Raw genomic sequence first — 20,664 nt, 5'->3', positions numbered from 1 at the left:
GGAGGGAAAGGCTACCCACTCCAGTATTCTGGCCTGGAGAATTCCATGATTGTATAGTCCATGGGATCACAAAGAGTCGGACACAACTGAGCAACTTTCAGTGATACGGTAGATAGCACACTAGAGGTGTGTGGGAGGAAGGAACACCGTGAGACCTCTGAGAAGGTGCTGCAGGGAAGTAACACTCAGGCTAAAGTATCAGGGTGCATGGGTGTTTGTTAGGTTTGACAGGTGAAGGGAATACATCCCAAGCAAAGGAGAAAAGCATGCATAAGATAAGCACATGAGAGAACAGAGTCGATGGATAGGAAAGCGTGAGGAGAGAGCACAGACGAGGCTGGGAGGTCAGCAGAGACCACATCGCAGAAGGCATTTTATAACATGCCAAGGGTTTTGCACTTTATCCTGTAGGCGAGGCATGCCATCAAAGGATTTCAAAGAAGGAAACAAGTAACCTGATGGGATCCCGACTTTCAGAAGAGAGTGGTCACTTGGCTGATGTAGTGGGAGAGAGTGAGACATGTGAGACTGGTTGTGAGACTGCTGGGAAAGTTTGTAGAAGTTCTTGGGGCCCACACTAAAATATATGGGAAGTTTGTAGATAGTGGACTTTACATAGTAGGGAGAGTCACTGAATGTAGGTAATAGGGCAAGTGAAAAGTCTCCCATGGCTCTCAGGTCTCCGTCTTTGGGTAAATTGGTATGAGGAGGGGCCCCAGAGGCAGAGCGGCTCAGTGGGAAGGCAGAAGGACGAGTTGTGTTTGGAGCATTTCATGTGGAGGGGCTTGGGGCCGGGGGGGCGCGTTATGCAGCAGAGAGTGGCTGGGGTGGAGCACGTGGGCGGCACTGTGGGCTCCGGAGTGTGCAGCAGAGACAGGCAGAGTTGGAGAGGATCACAGAGAGTCAGCAAGGGGAGAGAAGGCTTCTGGAAGTCAGGGGCAGCCTGGAAGTCAGGAAAAGCCAGAGGGAGCAGGGTCATGGAAATCCAGGCGTGATGGATGGATGTTCAGTGATTTCACCTGAGATGAAAAAGTGGTTGTGATACATTTCCTAATGGGGTTTCTCGTTATCCTAGAAAGTGCCATTTCAGTACCAGTGGACTTGATATTTACTGGTGTGTAGCTTATCCTTTTAGGAAGCTTTGACACACAGAGTACAATAGTTAGAAGAAAGGAATGGAGCTAAGGTTGGTTTTCTGTGTACAGACGTATTTTTTAATGTATTTTGAAGAGGTTTAAAATATAAAGGAATGAAGTAATACTTCAAAGAACAAACTCTCGGCAGAGGAGACAGTAGGGTATCAAAACCATAAGAAAAGATTTATCCTTGAAGAGGATTCTAAGGTTAGTATGCTTCTGAAAACCACTAGTGACATGAGCATCAGAGAAAAGGAGTAGCTTTTATTCAAAGTATAGAAGTACAGAGTAAAGGAGATACGGTCTGAGAGCGCAGTGTGGAGCCATGAGAGACAACAGCGTGTCCTGAAAAAAGGAGAATGAAGGTGAGTGAGGGTTGTGAGCTTAGTGGGCCTTGTGGGAGAGTCAGGTTTAAGTCTGGTGGATGGGACCTCTGTGTTGAGGAAACTTGATATTTACTATGTGGAAATAGCAAGATGGTGTGGATGACTGAGAAAGAGGTCAGCAGCGGCAGGATGAGAGCAGGCTGAGCAGTACGATGCCAGGAGGGGAGTTAATAGCTGAAGGGAGAGACTTAGAGAGGCCAGTGGTTCTAGATGGGGCCCTAAAGCATCCATTTTTCAAACTGTTTCAAGGAATTGAAGGGAAAGAGTGGGGAAATGACTAAGGGAAGGGGAACCATGGCTGCCAAGCAAGAACAGTTTGAAAAATCTGCTTTGATGGGGGGTTTCAGTGCAGTGGGCACTTGGAGGTCCCAAGTAGTGTAGGAACCCTAAGGTTACTGCTCTCAATATACGGCTGCTGAGAAATTGTGGTGCCGATGAAGAGATCTTTCACTAAAGTAGTTGGGAGAGGGTTGACAGGCGATGGCATGAAGGATGTAGACCTTCTTAGTGGAATTAGCAGGTACAGTCAGTGACCTGGAAGAATAAGTCTCTTCTGTTAGAACACATAAGGTCTCCAGGATCTTCATTCTCTGTGGCATTTGAAAAACCAAATTAAAACAAACAATGAGCAGATATGATACTCTAGAGCAGTTGTCTCAGTATCGTAAGGACCTCCTTTCTGAACTGCTTTACAGTGCCAATTTGGTAAAATTTACCAAATTCTGCTCTTTATACTGTTGTGTGCAATTAAGCAGAATGGATTCATTATCCTTATGATAATGCTCATCAGATTATCCTAGGGTCTTACATGTACTCACTACTTACCTACATCACGTATCAGCAGGCCTGTCTGGTGATTACACAGGGTTGATTTTATTCTGTTTTATTTTATGTTCTTGAGCAGTACTCTCTCATTGTTTTATATTTACTTGTGTTTTATACACCAGACTCTGTGAGAATAGGAAAATTCTTCTTTCGCTAGAGAAGTAGATAAAATTGCCCTTGGAAAAATAAAATTAGTACAAGTTATGTCTTAGGAGTATTTTTGCAACTCCTCTGCCTTGTTGGAATTAACTCATTCAGTTTATGGATTTGGATGTTGCATAGAACATTCAGTATTTTTACAGATACACTTTCAAGTAGGAATTAATCCTTTATGCCAGCTCGGTACCTGATTTTCAGATTACTAAAATACTGATTATTCAAGTTTTTACGTGCTTAGGCTAGAATTATTTCAGTTGTCACATTAGGAAGACTTTGAGAACATATTTTATAGAAGAAACTTTAGATGGTTCAGTTCAGTTCAGTTGCTGAGTCGTGTCCGACTCTTTGCGACCCCATGAATCGCAGCACGCCAGGCTTCCCTGTCCATCACCAACTCCCGGAGTTCACCCAGACTTGTGTCCATCGAGTCAGTGATGCCATCCAGCCATCTCATCCTCTGTCGTCCCCTTCTCCTCTTGCCCCCAATCCCTCCCAGCATCAGAGTCTTTTCCAATGAGTCAACTCTTCGCATGAGGTGGCCAAAGTACTGGAGTTTCAGCTTTAGCATCATTCCTTCCAAAGAAATCCCAGGGCTGATCTCCTTTAGAATGGACTGGTTGGATCTCCTTGCTGTCCAAGAATATTGTTAGTAAAGGCTTTCAGAAATATTAACAGACTTTTAGTGTATTTAGAGTTTTATTTGTACACATTACAAATGTATATAAAATTGGAATAAGGGTTAAAACACAGGTATTAAGGTAGCAGAGTTATCAATGAATTTTGTTATATGCAATAATATTTTAATGTTAAAAAATTAGGTAATTTGCTTTGTTTATATAATACTTATTTTATATAACACTAAGAAAACAGAAACATTTCAATTATCATTGTAAGCCAAGTCCCAATTTCAGAGATATTAAAATATGGGGGAAATACTTTGGAGTAAGTGAAATATAGTGCATAAAAACAGGAAAAATTATGATCGCCTAAGAAAATTGTTTGGGAGAAATGCTTTTAGCTTTTTATCTTCCCAAATGGATATCCTGTAACTTTGAAAAAGTGGAAGTGTTAGTCAGTCAGTCATGTCAGACTTTTTGTGACCCCATGAACTGTAGCCTACCAGACTCCTCTGTCTGTGGAATTCTCCAGGTAAGAATACTGGAGTGGGCAGTCATTCCCTTCACCAGGTGATCTTCCTGACCCAGGGGTCGAATCTGGGTCTCCTGCACTGCAGACAGATTGTTTATGACTGAACCACCAGGGTTTATTCTACTTCCATGAGAAAATACAAATTGTAGAAATTTGTAAGCTGTGTTAAAGCTAAGGTATGTCATGTGGTTTGTATATGTAAATCTCATTTGGCAGCAGAGTGAGCTTGTAGTTTTTTTTTATAATTAAATTTTCTAAGAAATGAAAAATTTCTACCTTGTCATGTAGATGAAGTTTAGCTGAAGTATACAATAAAATGTTAGTATTGTGTTTTCACATAATACTTCAGAACAACACTTAGTTACCCCCTTGTCAAAGCTGATTTTATTCTTAGAAATTATCTACATAATGAAATTTTATGCCAAAGAAAGTATTTTTTTCAGTTCAGGAAAATGATAATATCCAAACCCATTTCCATTGCTTTCAAACAAGTTTCACTGATCTCTTTTTTAATTTACATGAAAGACTGGTAAGTAGAAAACAAGGGAAGTTAATACTTACTATCTTTTTTGTTAGTTGCTTTTTGCAAGTGTGTTAGTAATAAAAATATTCATTAACTAATTTCATTTTATCCTGGCATCTTTGCCAAAGAAAATTAGTTTACTGCTGCTGTAAGTCACTTCAGTCGTGTCCAACTCTGTGTGACCCCATAGACGGCAGCCCAACAGGCTCCTCTGTCCCTGGAATTCTCCAGGCAAGAATACTGGAGTGGGTTGCCATTTCCTTCTCCAATGCATGAAAGTGAAAAGTGAAAGTGAAGTCGCTCAGTCGTGCCCAACTCTTAGCGAGTGACCCCATGGACTGCAGCCTACCAGGCTCCTCCGTCCATGGGATTTTGATGCAAGAATACTGAAGTGGGTTACTTTACTGGTCCCCCTTTAATTCTTTGGGATATTATAATTTCTAAATTCAGTTATTGTGGTGGGTTCTGTAAGTAGTAGTTACAAGACTTTTGATTAATGGTCATTTTAAATGTGGCTCTGAAAACTCACATGTATCAGTGGGGTAAAGTATGTAATGTGGGTATTATACTAGATATTCGGGTTGTTAATAAGTACCAGCTGATCAAATTTGTAAAGTATTATAGCCAGGAAGATTTTGTATGTTGTACAGTTTTGCCCAATTCTTTAAGACTTCCAGGCTGGAGTTCACTATGATGGGGCAGGATTTTAATTTTCTGGTCATACAGTCTCTTAGGCTATAAGCAATCAAGTTTATACTTACTAGTCTTACTAGTTCTTACTGTAATTTCTTGAGTGCTCCTTCATACTCCCCCAATCCTCATAGAAAATTTGAAGCATAAACAAAATTAGAGAAAACAGAAAATTGATCTCCCGTATACCTATCATCCAGAGAAGGCAATGGCACCCCACTCCAGTACTCTTGCCTGGAAAATCCCATGGATGGAGGAGCCTGGTAGGCTGCAGTCCATGGGGTCGCTAAGAGTCGGGCAAGACTGAGCGACTTCACTTTCACTTTTCACTTTCATGCATTGGAGAAGGAAATGGCAACCCACTTCAGTGTTCTTGCCTGGAGAATCCCAGGGATGGGGGAGCCTGGTGGGCTGCCATCTATGGGGTCGCACAGAGTCGGACACGACTGAAGCGACTTAGCAGCAGTAGGCAGCAGCAGCATACCCATCATCTGGAGAAAGGGAAGGCTACCCACTCAGGCAGTCTGGCCTGGAGAATTCCATGGATTGTATAATCCATGGAGTCACAAAGAGTCAGACATGACTGAGCAGCTTCCACATATCCATCATGTCTTTAACAGCTGTCAGTGCAAAGCTAGTCTTGTGGCATAGCTACATGGTACCCCTTTCTTTTTGTCCTCTCCACCCTGCTTTGTTGGTTGTTGTTGAAGAAGAAGAAACTGTTTTCTTTTCTCCAGTTTTCCACAGTCAGGATTTGCATTCCGTTAATGTTTGTTTTAAATCATGTCCTCAGTCCCCAGTAGTATTTCCTGTGAATTGATAAGTGGGTCCAGGGACTTAATTACATTCAGAATCTACTCCACCTCACCTTGCCTCAGGCAAAACTATATTACAGATGGTGTTCTGTATAACTTAATACTCAATTAAAAATTTAAAAACCGAGCAGTGTGAGAATGTTTCCATTTTAACTTTTCTTTAAAGCATCATCTTATACTAAAATAGGGCACAGGTAACTGAAGGATATTTATAACCAGGGCCACTAGATGTCTCCCACCTACTCTTTGTCTGTGCCATGCACAAAAGGTAAGTGTGACTTCCAGAACTCCAGTGCTTTGTACTGACCCCTGAGTGTCCCAAGCCCCAAATCTGTTCATTGCTCTTTATTTTCAGAGACAGGTAAGTAGAAATTGACTCTGAGAGTTTAATAATTTATGGTTTTTTAAGTTTTAAAAGTTTATATGAGCATTGTGTTTCTGTACTTACAGTTTTCATTATACTTGTCATTAAAAATTTTTGTCACTGAGAATTTTTTAAAAATTCTTATATTTAAAGAGCTTAGTTGGCAAACATTAGATAGGATTTGTTTTTTAAAATTGTATTACAGGAGTTTCCTATGATTTTTCAAGTTATTTCCTAATGTTTTAACTTCCTTCCTGAAATCGCAGTTTCTAAGCTCTGAGAATGGGGACAATTATTATACACCATTTTTTCCTTGATAGTTCTTTAAAACAGATTTTATGTTCTGTTTATGTTTTATGTTGAAGGCATAGTGAGTAATATTCTGCAGCTCTGGTATGGATAGGTTCCTTTGTACCTGCTCTGGACAGTCATCCTGTAGGCAAGCTTTGCCGACAAGAGTTGTTTTCGGTCAGACAAAGCCTAAAGCCTGTCTGAAGAGAACTCCTGGTTCATCTACTGCCGTGATGTCTTCAGACATTTCCATCCAGAGACTTTGGGGGGGATGCCTTAAAAACACACTGCAGGAGAATAACACTTTCAGCTTAAAAAATAAGTAATGTATAAACAGATAATTTCATCCCATTCTTACCCTCACCTCATTCTCTATCCATCCCTTTTAGGTGGGAAGTTTAACACAATTTTTTCAAATTTAATATATTCTAGAACACATTTTTCTTGTAACACTTTTTAATATCTCAAAAGTACATAACTAGGAACAAGATTTGGGATTTGCTGGTCAGAAATATTCTTTTTTTTTACTGATACAGCCAGTCCTCCGTATCTATGGATTATGCAGAGGGGTGATTGTACCACATACATTTTTACATAAAGGATTTGCACATCTGCAGATTTTGGTATCCACAGGGTGGGGTGACAGTTGTCTTGGAACTAGGCCCTCGTGGATACTGAGGAACAACTCTGTTAAGAAACAACATTACTTCTGATTAGAATTACATTTCTTGATGTTCTACCTTGCATAATGCTTATTATAATGTCTATTGTTAATTCTAGGGTTTCATTTTGATTTATTTTGAATAATACTTGTACTCATGTATTAATTTAGCATATAGTTATAAAATGCCTATTAAACACTGCTAAACTCCACAGAAGGTACATGAATAAACAAAAAACTCCAGCTAAAAAAGAAATCATAATCTACCTAGGTGGGGTGTCACAGGCATGTTTAGCAGTCATAATTAGGGAGAGCTGTTGATTAGAGGGACTTTCCTGGTGGCTCAGTGATAGAGAATCTTCCTGCCAATGCAGGAGATGCAGTTTTGATCCCCGGGTCGGGACAATCCCCTGGAGAAGGGAATGGCAACCCACTCCAGTATTTTTGCCTGGGAAATCTCATGGACAGAGGAGCCTGGCGGGCTACAGTCCTTGGGGTCGCAAAGAGTCAGACATGACTGAGCGTCTAAACAACAACAATTGATTAAAGACACAGAGCCTTGGATGAAATGATGTGGTCAAAAGTAGTAAGCCATCACTCGAGAGAGATGCAGAAAAGCTGCAGGAGAGAAGCCGTCCTAGCTGGGGCTTGGACTAGTGTGGGTTTGGTGTTTCACAGGTAGAGGTGGGAGGTGCCAAGGGAGGTGGCCAGTGTGAGCAAAGGCACTGGCACAAGTAGACATGAGGCACAGAGAGAGCAGCAGGTGGTGCTTGATGGGAGGGTGGGGCTGGGAATCGAAGAGCCCAGCAGGTGGTAGGTTTGGAAACTTAAGTTTCCTGTTAAAGAGATTAGACTCCCAGAGACCATGGGAATAGCACAGTGAAGACTGTGCTTTAGAGAAGTTACTGTGGCCACAATATTCGAGATGGGAGTGCCAAGGCCATGCAGTGATTCAGGTGAGTGGTGCATGGTGAGAAGGTCTGGAGTTAGGGCACAGTGTGGAAGCAGGGGACAGGGCAGCCCCTAGGCTGTGTCCCAGATTGGTAGAGGATGGGCTCAGAGGTGGCTCTGGTTGTTGAGGGCATAGTTTAAACATAAATGTTATTCAACAGAAACATGAATTAATTGCTATAAAAATTAATGTTAGTTAAATTTCCTCCTTATTCTTAGTTCTAGAGCCAGTACAAAAGCCTCATGAAGGTCCTGGAGAAATGGGGAAACCAGTCGTCATTCCTAAAGAGGATCAAGAAAAGATGAAAGAGATGTTTAAAATCAATCAGTTCAATTTAATGGCAAGTGAGATGATTGCACTCAACAGATCTCTACCAGATGTTAGATTAGAAGGGTAAGTACCTAGTGTGGTCCTGATGGTATTTAATGTGAATGAAAAGTATGTTCTGAATTCTCAGTAAATCACACATCAGTGTTGACTGTTCTTGAAATGAATGTTACATCACTGAGTTACTTCTTACCACCACCCCCCACTTAAGAAATAATGCTGATAAAATAATATCTCAAGTTCTAGAGATCATTGGGACCATGTGTTTTAGGCTTTGAAAGATAATTGTTTATCTTGATGGATTTAGTAGGGATTTTAAACCTCATTATTACCAAAGCATTTATATAGTCAATTTTATAAAGGATCATTTTAAGTTGTGTGTATCTTAAAACAGTGAAGTATGCAGTCATAAGCATACAAATTAGTGAATTGCTACATACATGTTATCTTGTCTAATCATCGTCCAAATCAAATTATAGAACATTTTCATCACCTCTAAAAGTTCTCCTATGTTCCTTTCTGGTCAGTACTCCCAGCCCCAGGGGCAGGCATTGTTTTGATCTCTAAACATAGATTAGCTTTGTCTTTCTTTGAGCTTTTTATAGATGAATCTACACTGCTTATAGTCTGGTGTCTCTGAGATCCATGTTGTTGCGTGAATCAGAAACATACTGTTTCCATGGCAGTGTGGTGGTTTGTTACGTGAATGTACCATAGCTTACACACTGATAGATATTTGGGTTGTTTCCACTTTTTCGCTATTATGAATAAAGGCTAAGGTGATATTTCTGTGAATGTTTTAGGAAGACCTAGGCTCTCATTTCTATTTGGTGTATATATTGGGGAAAGGAATAGGGTGTACACTTACATAGGTTTAGCACATTTTTCTAAGATGGTTGTACCAACTTACACTCCTACCGGCACCTAATGTCCAGCTGTGCCATATGATACAAGGTATCTGGACTAGAGGACAACAGGCGCTGTTAAAAGCAAGGGAACTGTACAGGGAAAGGTGGATAAAGTGAACATTTTAGCTGTTGAGACCCCCTTAGCCTTCTGTGGCTCACAGTAATGCTAGCAGCTGAACTTTATCCCTCCAGGCAAGAGATTGGAGGATCTTTTTCAACAGAATTGGACTAGCCCTAGAGAAAAGGAAAACAACTGCAGACACTGACATCAGAGACTCTCCAATTTAATGACAGCAGCCTGATCACGCCAATGAAGGAGACTCATAGTCAGAAAGCCTCACATACTGAGAGCTTACAGTCAGTTTTTTGGCCTTCCATTTTTAATAATAGATAACCAAGAAATACTAGACATCACAGAAAACTCTCAAACATGGAAAGTGTAGTTCAGAACTTTAAGCAGCTTGGAGGAAGCAAAGACTGACTCTTCAGTTAAAATGCCACTACCTCCACTAACTTTGTTCGTAGTAATACTTCCTAAGGCCCACTTGACTTCACACTCCAGGATGTCTGGCTGTAGATGAGTCTCCACACCATCGTGATTATCCGGAACATTAAGTCCTCTTTTGTACCATTCTTCTGTGTATTCTTGCCACCTCTTCTTAATCTTTTCTGCCTCTGTTAGGCCCTATTCCTGTTCTTTATTTTGCCCATTTTTGCATGAAATGTTCTCTTGGTATCTCTGATTTTCTTGAAGAGATGTATAGTCTTTCCTATTTTATTGTTTTATTTCTTTGCGTTGTTCACTTAAGAAGGCTGACTTATTTCTCCTTGCTATTCTGTGGAACTCTGCATTCAGTTGGGTGTATCCATAACTTTTTCCTTTGCTTTTCACTTCTCTCCTTTTCTCAGTTGTTTGAAAGACCTCCTCAGACAGGAGGCTTTCTTGCATTTCTTTTTTCCTGGGGGTTGATTTTGGTCACCACCTCTTGTACGGTGTTTCAAACCTCCATCCATAGTTCCTCAGGCACTCTTGTCTATCAGATCTAATCCCTTGCATCTATTTGTCACTTCCACTGTATAATCATAAGGGATTTGATTTAGGTCATACCTGAATGGCCTAGTGGTTTTCCCTACTTTCTTCAATTGAAGTCTGAATTTTGCAATAAGGAGCTCATGATCTGAGTTGCAGTCAGCTCCCGGTCTTGTTTTTGCTTACTGTATAGAGCTTCTCCATCATTGGCTGCAAAGAATATAGTCATTCTGATTTCAGTATTGACCATCTGGTGATGTCCATGTGTAGAGTCGTCTCTAGTGTTGCCAGAAGAGGGTGTTTGCTATGACCAGTGAATTCTCTTGGCACAACTCTGTTAGCCTTTGCCCTTCTTCATTTGTACTCCAGACTAACTTGTTACTCCAGGTATCTCTTGACTTCCTACTTTTGCAATTCAGTCCCCTATAATGAAAAGGACATCTCTTTTTGCTGTTAGTTCTAGAAGGTCTTGTTGTTCATAGAACTGTTCGACTTCAGCTTTTTTGGCATTAGTGGTTGAGGTATAGACTTGGATTACTGTGATGTTGAATGGTTTACCTTGCAAATGAACCAAGATCATTCTTTTGTTTTTGAGATTGCACCCAAGTACTGCATTTTGAACTGCTGTTGACTGTGAGGGCTACTCCATTTCTTCTAAGGGATTGTTGTCCACAGTAGTAGATATAATGGTCATCTGAATTAAATTTGCCCATTCCCATCCATTTTAATTCACTGATTCTTAAATGTCAGTGTTTACTCTTGCCATCTCCTGTTTGAGCACATCCAATTTACCTTGATTCAGGACCTAACATTCCAAGTTCCTGTGCAGTATTGTTCTTTACAGCATCAGACTTTACTTTCACCACCAGATACATCCACACCTGGGCATTATTTGCACTTTGGCTCAGCCTCTTCACTCTTTCTGGAGCTATTTCTCTGCTCTTCCCCAGTAGAGTATTGGATACCTACTGACCTGCAGGGACAGTGCCCATCTTCCAGTTTCATATCTTTTTACCTTTTTTTCTTACTGTTGATGGGGTTCAAGGCAAGAATACTGAAGTGGTTTGTCATTCTCTTCTCCAGTGGACCATGTTTTGTCTCCTGCAGAGGCATGAACCAACAGTGGCCTGCCTTCTGGTCAGGGGTACTGGCAGCAGCAGTCCTGGGAGGCATGGCCTGTTGACTTAAGTCCTTTTGCCATTAGCCCTATCACAGAGCCTCTGTCTCTGTCATGGACACTGCAGACTCCAGGACTGGTCCACCTCAGGCCAAACTACAGGGAGGGACCACAGCCGCATCCATCAGCAGAAAATTGGATTGAAGATTTACTGAGCATGAACCTGCCCACCAGAGCAAGACATGTTTTCCCAACAGCCAGTCCCTCCCATCAAGAAGCTTGCACAAGCCTCTTATCCTCATCCATCAGAGAGCAGACAGGAAAAGCAAGAATGCAATCCCATGGCCTCCAGAATGAAAACCACAGTCACAGAAAACTAACCAAAATGATCACATGGATCACAGCCTTGAGTAACTCAATGAAACTATGAGCCATGCGGTGCAGGGCCACCCAAGACAGTTGGGTCATGGTGGAGAGTTCTGACAAAACATGGTCCACTGGAGAAGGCAATGGAAAATTAGTAATAATTACATAGAAAACCATCACAAGAAAAAAAAAAACTCATTAACTCCATGGAGTCGATATTGTGAAAATGACTATACTACCAAATGCAATCTACACATTCAGTGTGATCCCTATCAAAGGCATTTCTCACAGAACTGGAACAAAAAATTTTACAATTCATAATGAAACACAGAAGACCCCAAATCGCCAAAGCAATCTTGAGAAAGAAGAATGGAGCTGGAGAAATCAACCTTCCTGACTTCAGACTATACCACAAAGCTACAGTCATCAAGACAGTAGGGTACTGGCACAAAAATAGAAATATAGACCAATGGAACAAGATAGCCCAGAGATAAACCTACATGCCTACAGATACCATATTTTTGGAGGCAAGGAGTCAAGGATATTAGACAAAAGGAGGCAAAAATATTACAGTGGGACAAAGATTGCCTCTTCAGTAAGTGGTGCTGGGAAAACTGCACAGCTATATGTAAAAGAATGAAAGTAGGGAACTTCCTAACACCATACACAAAGATAAAATGGATTAAAGACCTAAATGTAAGACCAGAAACTAAAACTCGTAGAGGAAAACAGAACACTCTGTGATATAAATCACAGCAGGATCCTGTATGACCCAACTCATAAGAGTAATGGGGATAAAAACAAAAATAAACTAGTGGAACCTAATTAAATTTAAAAGCTTTTGCACAGCAGAGCAAACTATAACAAGGTGAAAAGACAACCCTCAGAATGGGAGAAAATAATGGCAAATGAAACAATTGACACAGGGTTAATTTCCAAAATACACAAGCTGCTCAGACAAGTCAATACCATTTGAAAAACAACCCAATCAAAAAGTGGGAAAAAGACCTAAACAAACATTTCTCCAGAGAAGACATACAGATGGCTAACAAACACATGAAAAGATACTCCAGGGAAAATTTTTCTAAACAGTGGTTCATAGAAGGCAGTCATGGTTTATCATTACATGGCACAGGTTTGAATAAAGTCAGAATAAGGAAACCATTGAATACTGTGCCTATAAAAACTCAGGGGCTGGAGAGTATCTGTTCATCTAGCAAACTGGTTAGGTGGACATCAGTCAAAAGAAGCTTCATTATAAACTTAGATTTTCACAAACTGTACTTTCTGAATAATTTAATCGTTATTGAAGCAAGCTAGGTTTCTCAGGAAAGTCTCAGATTCAGTGATGTTTAAAAGAACTTTAACTATTACTGTTTATAGGAGAGTTATTTTTGTACTTTAATAATTCCCCTAAATACATCACTGCTATCAATACATTTTATTAAATGTTTTTTAAAAGTCTTTTATGTGGTTCTTGAAGATACTTTTATTAATGAATAGTCTTTAATTGTATTATAAGCACTAGTTTTTGCAGAGTGAACAACTTTATGATAAGGAGATCAGTGTTTAAATGATGTGATACTTATGCTTGTACACCAAATTTGGGGCTTAATGAGAACTCTCAGACTTGAAAAACTCTTGCTTTGTGCTGGATTGCTAGTCCAGCTGCTTAAAACAGTCTGGCAACCACTGGGTCTCTGTGGGACTAGGCTGCTTCCAGGTGGAAGTGGCACAGAATCACTACTACTGCTGAAGAGCCTTTTTTTCCCTTAAACCTTCTTATTCCATCTGTGTGCTTTTATTCTTTGTTTAAAAACATTCTGAAAAGCTTTTTATTATGGAAATTTTCAAATATATACAAAATAGAGATAATAATGTGAGCCCTAATGTATTCATCACCTTCAGTAATTCTTAAAAGTTGTATTGTGTAACCTCATTTATATCTTCTAAGATGTCCTGCAGCAATCTCCATCTCCTGGCATTTACTCTCTGGATGTCTCTTTCTATGTTGTGCCAGGGTTGATCTGTATGACCAGCAGAACACAGTACAAGTGATGGAGTGTCATCTTCCAGTGTCATATCTTTCTGCCTTTTCATAATGTTCATGGAATTCTCGTGGCAAGAATTTTGGATTGGGTTGCCATTTCCTCCTCCAGTGGACCACATTTTTTTTTTTTTTTTAAACTTTACAATATTGTATTAGTTTTGCCAAATATCGAAATGACTCCGCCACAGGTATACCTGCGTTCCCCATCCTAAACCCTCCTCCCTCCTCCCTCCCCTACCCTCCCTTCTGGGTCGTCCCAGTGCACCAGCCCCAAGCATCCAGTACCGTGCATCGAACCTGGACTGGCGACTCGTTTCATACATGATATTATACATGTTTCAATGCTATTCTCCCAAATCTCCCCACCCTCTCCCTCTCCCACAGAGTCCATAAGTTGTTAGAAGTATTCACTATGACCCATCTGTCTTGGGTGGCCCTGCAAGGCATGGCTCATAGCTTCACTGAGTTATGCAAGCCCCTTTGCTACAAAAAAGCTGTGATCCATGAAGGGGAGGTTATAAAATACACTGTGGTTCCAGTTTGGTCTTTTATTTCACTTGGATCATTGACTCTGGGGTCAGCCAGCTGACATGAGAGGAGTGGCGCTTTGGAGAATCCCACACGGTTTGTGGATTTGGGGGATCAGTCAGGTAAGTGAGATGAGCAGCAGATTCCCCAGCCCCAGACAAAGACATACCATTTGTAAATATTACAGTATTTATCTCTGAAAGATGGGACTCATAGAATCAGGGGGAAAAGGAAATCATGGTACCATTTTTCATACCTCAAAATATATTAATAGTGAGTGATTCCTTGGTAACCTGAAATACCCAGTTTGTATTTACATTTCCTAGTTATGTCATATATTTCCCTTTTTAATAGTGTTTATATCAGAATTGCAACTGGTAGGTATCTCTTTCAAGTCTTTCTCAGTCTGCAGGTTCCCTCTTCTTTTTTACCCTCATGGTTTATTATTTGAAGACCAGGTAAAGTGTCTTATGGGCTTCCCTTGTGGCTCATCTGGTAAAGAATCAGCCTGTAATGCAGAAGACCTGGGTTCAATCCCTGGGTTGGGAAGATCCCCTGGAGAAGGGATAGGCTACCCACTCCAGTATTCTGGCTTAGAGAATTCCATGGACTGTATAGTCCATAGGATCTCAAAGAGTTGGACATGATTGAGTGACTCGCTCACTTTCAGTGTCTTATGTCCTTCCTGAGCCTTCATTTTGCTAATTGCATCACTGGTACCATTGATTGTTCCTCTCTTCCCTGTAGATTGGTAAGTTAAAGGTGTTTTGTACCAATATCCTTGAAGTCAAGTGAGTTGTGGCTTATTAGACAGGTCTATTATTTGTGCCATTGGGCTTCCCAGGTGGCTCAGTGGTAAAGAATCCTCCTGCCAATGCAGGAGACTTGGGAGATGCCAGTTCAGTCCCTGGGTCAGGAAGATCTCCTGGAGTAGGAATTGGCAACCCACTCCAGTATTCTTGCCTGGAGAATCCCATGAACAGAAGAGCCTGGAGGGCTGTAGTCCAAAGGGTCTTAAAGAGTCAGAAGCTACTAAGCATGCAAATGATATGTCCCATCAGTCTGTGTTCTCTCATTGAAACTCCTATTAGCCAGGCTTTGGACTACTTGCATTGATTCTCTTAGTCCCTTTTATTTTTATCTTTTCTCATCTTTCTGTTCTACTTCCAGGGAGAACTCTTAGGCTGTCTTTCAGCTATTTTGAATTTCTTTTATTTGTTAAATTTTTAATTACTAACTGCTTGCCATTGTTTTCTGACTTCTTAAAAATAGACATAAAACCCTGCAATTTACTTTTTTTATTCATGGAAATATTTGTGAGATGTTTAGTATAACAATAGCCTTTTCATCTTTCTAGTTTTTAAAGTAATTTTAATTTGGTTTAAAAAATTATCAGTCCCATGCGGCAGGCTGCTGGTAAGTGCCTCAGAGAGATTGCTATAGCCCAGGACAATTGAATCAGGCTCAAATCCAGGTCTTCTGACTTCTTATTCCCTTTTTCTCGACCTAATTACTGAAAGTTATTTTTTTCCCTCATTTTGTTAACTATTCCTTCTAATATTAGATAAAATTCTGGAAACAGATCCAAATCTACAGAATTTTGTTTTCTCATTTCAGATAAGGTTCTTTTAGATGATTTTGATGAACTTCTGAAAATTGCTCTGCTTACAGTTTTTAAGACCCACAGTTTTGTATTCTTTCAGGTGTTTGCACTCACTTTGTTATAATTCTGTAAATTGTAGTTCCAAGGCTGATGTGTATTTTGTTTCAGTTAAGTAAAATTTTGTAAACAGTATTGTAACATAATCATTACTCTGTTGTTGTTTTGGCTGCGCTGCCTTCATTCCAGTGAGTGGGCTTCTCTGGTTGGGGTGCGTGGGCTCTAGAGCACGTGGGATCTTAGTTCCCTAAGCAGGGACTGAACCTGCTTCCCCTACTTTGGGAGGCATATTCTTAACCACTGGGCTACCAGTGAAGTCCCAAATCTTACTCTTTGTATCTGTATCCTCGTAGAGTGTGGTTTTCTACCTGCCTCATGAAATGTAAATTTTTTTGTTTTACAAGTCTAGTGAGTTCCCTGATTTTTGATCTGTTGCCCTAAGACATACATGATATAGTTTTAAAAATATGTTTTAAAATACTTAAAGTTTCTTTTGCATTTTCCATTTTTACTGGTGATCTCTTAACTATTAATCTTTTTAAATGAAATGGTCTAAACATTCAGAAAGCTGTAGGAGATAACAAAGCTTTGTACCAACCCCTAACTTTATTGAATCTCAATAAGTTGCCATATTCTCTTCGTATTTTGTTTTTAGCAGTAAAACTTTACTGCTACAGTTGAAACCATTTGTGTATCCCTCCCCAGTTATATTCCATTCTTCCCTAACTATAGGTCTCATTTTTTGCATTTATCATTGCTGCATGTCTTTCTGTCTACCTACCTAAATAATATATAGTATAGTTTCATAGTTTTAACAAATGCTAGTACAGCATATGTACATATTCTTCTACAACTTTAAAATTGTTTTTGTTTAAGCATTGATTTTGAAATTTGGCCATGTCATTACGTGGAGTTCTAGGTTATTCATTTTAACTGCTTTGTAGAAGTCCATTGTGTGGATATGCATCACAGTTTACTGATTGTGCTTTTACTTAAGGGTATATATTTTAAAGTTACAAAGCATTTGTAAGTACCCTTTTCAAGCCAACATGTTATTACATCTCTTGTACAGATGTAAAAGTTTTCTCTGGAACAGTGCTTTCTGAATATAGGTTGTGGGACTTCTCTGGTGGTCCAGTGATTAAGACTCGGAGCTTCCAATGTAGGGGGTGCAAATTCGATCCCTGGGTGGGGAGCTGTGATCCCACATACTGTGTGGTACAGCCGAAAAATAAAGCAAATTAAAACAAATAAAAAAAACCTAAATTGCAGGTCATGACCCTTCAGCTATTAATGGATATGAGATCAATTTAGAAAACCTTAGGCCTTAAGTTTTGGTTTTTTTTTTTTAATGGTATTTCGTACACAATGTGAGTACCTGTTAGCATTTTAATTAGTGAAATAGAAGATATCAGAATATGTTTAATGTAATAAGTTTATTTTTCATTAATCATTGTTTCAGAATATATGTTCTGGATTACTGTAAAATGTATTTGTTACCATGGATTATGGTCAGTTTCACAGAGATAAGAAATAATTGTGCTGAGAGGAATCCGCTTTAAATTTCATAGGGTTTTTTAAAAAATTGCTCCCACTGTGGTTTCACCAGTTTATGTTTTCCAGCTGCAGTGGATGAGATTTTCATGCAGAGTATAGGAGTGTCATGAGTAAGATTAATAGAGGCATGGTCAAGGTGAAGAACTTTTCAAATTCTGATTGTGTATTTAAGACGGAAGCTATCAATGCTGACAGATTGGGTGTGGAGCAAAAGAAAAAAAAACAGACCTGATGAGCTATCTGAATTATAGTGATAGTTTTCATATAGTGATAATTTCTTGCCAAGATGGAAAGAAGAGGAGAATAGAAATATGGGAATAGAAATCAAGAATTGTTAGCACATATTTATAAAATCCTGGCATTCAGGGGAGAGGTTGCAGCTGGAGTCACTAAAGGAACAAGAGAATTTAAAGACACAGTGCTGGTTAAGATATCCAGCCATTGTCCACCAGGAGTGGATGAGGTGAAAAAGAGGTTAGGGTTCCAGCTGTCAAAGATAAGAAAAGAAGGAAGATCTAGCAAGAGGCTGAGGAGAGGTGAAATAACGTCTCAAGGAGGAGCTGGCCAACTATGTTAAATCTGCTGAGAGGTGAAGTAAGGTGAGACGTCTAAATTGACCAGTGGATTTCAGTGTGTGGAGGAACAGAATTGTTCCTTTGAAGTAATAGGAATGAAATCATGATTTAAAAGAATGGGGAGACTTTCATTCTGTAGTGGCTGGTGGTCTGGACCAGCTCTCCAGTTGAATATATAGAGAGTTGGGAAAAAATACATAAAAAGCACCTGCTTGAAAATGTCCCGAGGTTAGAAGGCAGAGATGAGAAGGTAGTGGAGAATTTCAGAGCCAAAATCTGAGAGAAGATGGAACCCAGAGAAGTGAGCTTAGAGTTTGGAGGCTGCCTTTACCTAGAGGCATTTACTGTATCTGGAAGATATATTCTGAGAAACTAAAAAGTGCTTTTGAGAGGAAAGAAAAGTAATCAGGAGCAAGAGGGACTTGGGAGGTGCCCACTGTGTTCCTATTTCTTCATCTGAGTCATGAGCATTTGCTGTGTGATAACTCATTCGCTCTAAATTTATGTTGGGTTTTTTTTACACTCTGTTATGCTTCACGTAAAATCAACATAAGAAAAGAGTGGGAGAAGCTCAGTGGGAGGGGAAGCAGTGGAGACAGCAAGTACAGCAGCCCTTTTGAGATGTAGTAGTTGGAAAAAAAGAATTGGGGCAGTAAGTTGGGGGGATCATGCAATCAAGGGCAAATAGTACAACATGTTTCTATATTGATAGAAATGATCCCATTGACGGAAGTTTGGGAGAGTTATGGCAAGAGCACTGAATTTGAGTAGATGAGAAGGAATGTAATTGGTTTCAGACAGGAACAGGGATAATTCAGACTTTCCCGGTATAACAGGGAAGAGGCTCAATGTTTATGATCACAGAAACCTACAGGATGGTCAGTGTGTTGATGAAGGTATGGAAATCCTCATCTGATGGCATTTTTAGTGAAATGAGAAACGGGTTACACCTGTGTGTGAGGAGGGTGGGAAACGTATTGGGACTCTGTGGAGATGAGCAGTTTGAAAGGGTTAACTGGGAACGGCAATGGGAATACTAGCTCGTGCCAGGAGCCTACTTGAGGTTTGTGTTTGTAAACTGAAAATGAGACCAGTCACCATGCTCATATGTTTTCTGTATTAATTCAGCAGCCCCAGTGCAAAATCAGCAGAAAGTTGGATTTGGCGAGGATTGGGATAATGCCAAGCTAGTGAGATAGACTAGGGAGAGATACAAGGTGATGAGTATAATAAAGGGAGAACATGAAGAGGGTAACAGCGAGTGAGAGGGTAGAAGGGTCTGGATTGGAGATCCCAATGAAGGATGGTAAAGGTCTGGGATTATTGGAGTAACTGAGTGGGAATAAACCTGGATGTCGGGGGAAGGGAGGAGGGCTGGGAGGTGGAAGAGTAATGGTGACCAGAGATTGGGATGCTTAAAATGGAGAGTATCAGTAATGATGTGATTTAAGGGAATAGCGTGAACGCAAGTGGGTGAGATATGGTGGAGGAGAGCAGAGCAGAGCACAGATCTGAGAGGCCAACTATTGAAAAATCGACTTTGTGGAAACTAGAATGACCGAGAGTATGATGACAAGACTAGTGACAGAGTTGGTCGGGAATGTGACAGATGACTGGACAAGGGTGGATTGGCAGCTTCTGGTAGCAGTGTCTTTAAAGGACCTGAAACTTCTTCAGGAGGAGGGAGGAACATACTCTTGAAACAGCAGTGAGGAACAAGGGAGGTATTTACCCCCCACCTCCAGCCTCAGTGATACAGCGATGTTGAAAAAGGCCAGCCTTCTCTTGAAAGAACACTCAGGAAACAGTATTCTCTGGAGATATTTTAATTAGTGTAGGATATGGTGGGAATATTCAATGAAAAGATTGTGAATATAAGGAATTTTGCTAATGACAGTAACCATGAGTTCCAGAGAACACAGTGGAAAGGTTTACAGAGTATGATCTTTAGTTAGCCAAATCACAATTAGAATTTGGGTAATTCATGATGAACTGGAAAGCTTGATTTTTTTGTTTTGTTCATAGCATTATCTTAGGTACCTCATGATTTTAAAACATTTTTACTAGATCTGTAATTATGTATCTATTCTCATTTTTAATTTTGTTTTTCTCTTTTTTCGTTAGGCAGTCTTGTTAGTGGTTTGAAATTTTTATGTTTTAAAAGAGGAGTAGTTTTTCCTTTTTGCTTATCCAGTTTTAAAAAATTTGTTCTCTATCTTCTATTTTGTGTTTAATCTGTTTTTTCACTTCCTTAATTTAAATGCTTAACCTGTTAATTTAAAACATTTTTGTTTTGTAATAAATTCATCAAACACTAAATTTACATCTTTGAATCAAGTCAGTGCATCCTGCTAGTTTTATGTGTAGTGTGTGCTTGCTGAGTTGCTTCATTTGTGGCCAGCTCTTTCATCCTTATTCATTGATAAGTAGTTTGTAATTTCCATTTGATTTCTCTTTAACCCAGGATGACTTAGAAGTACATTAAAATTTTTCTGTGTACGTTTCATTTTGCCTTCTGGTTTTCTCATTTTTTATTGATTCCTAGATTAATGATCTGTACATAAAGATGATCTTTTTGAAATGTGTTGAAACCTC

General features: G+C 39.8%; 1 protein-coding gene across 10 annotated transcripts in view; it reads left to right on the top strand.

Annotated features, from left to right (window-relative positions):
* GALNT1 (polypeptide N-acetylgalactosaminyltransferase 1) overlaps positions 1–20,664 on the top strand; it is a 123,287-nt gene that overhangs the window by 57,603 nt on the left and 45,020 nt on the right. For all 10 annotated transcript variants that reach the window (XM_059880752.1, XM_059880753.1, XM_059880759.1 and 7 more), the window contains 1 exon segment: positions 8,170–8,344. In XM_059880752.1, the coding sequence (XP_059736735.1) occupies positions 8,170–8,344 (175 nt within the window).

This window comes from Bos taurus, chromosome 24 (assembly GCF_002263795.3).
Source record: "Bos taurus isolate L1 Dominette 01449 registration number 42190680 breed Hereford chromosome 24, ARS-UCD2.0, whole genome shotgun sequence".
NCBI classification, from domain to species: Eukaryota; Metazoa; Chordata; class Mammalia; order Artiodactyla; family Bovidae; genus Bos; species Bos taurus.
Note: the sequence above shows the minus strand (reverse complement) of the source record. Positions and strands in the feature narration are given on the sequence as shown.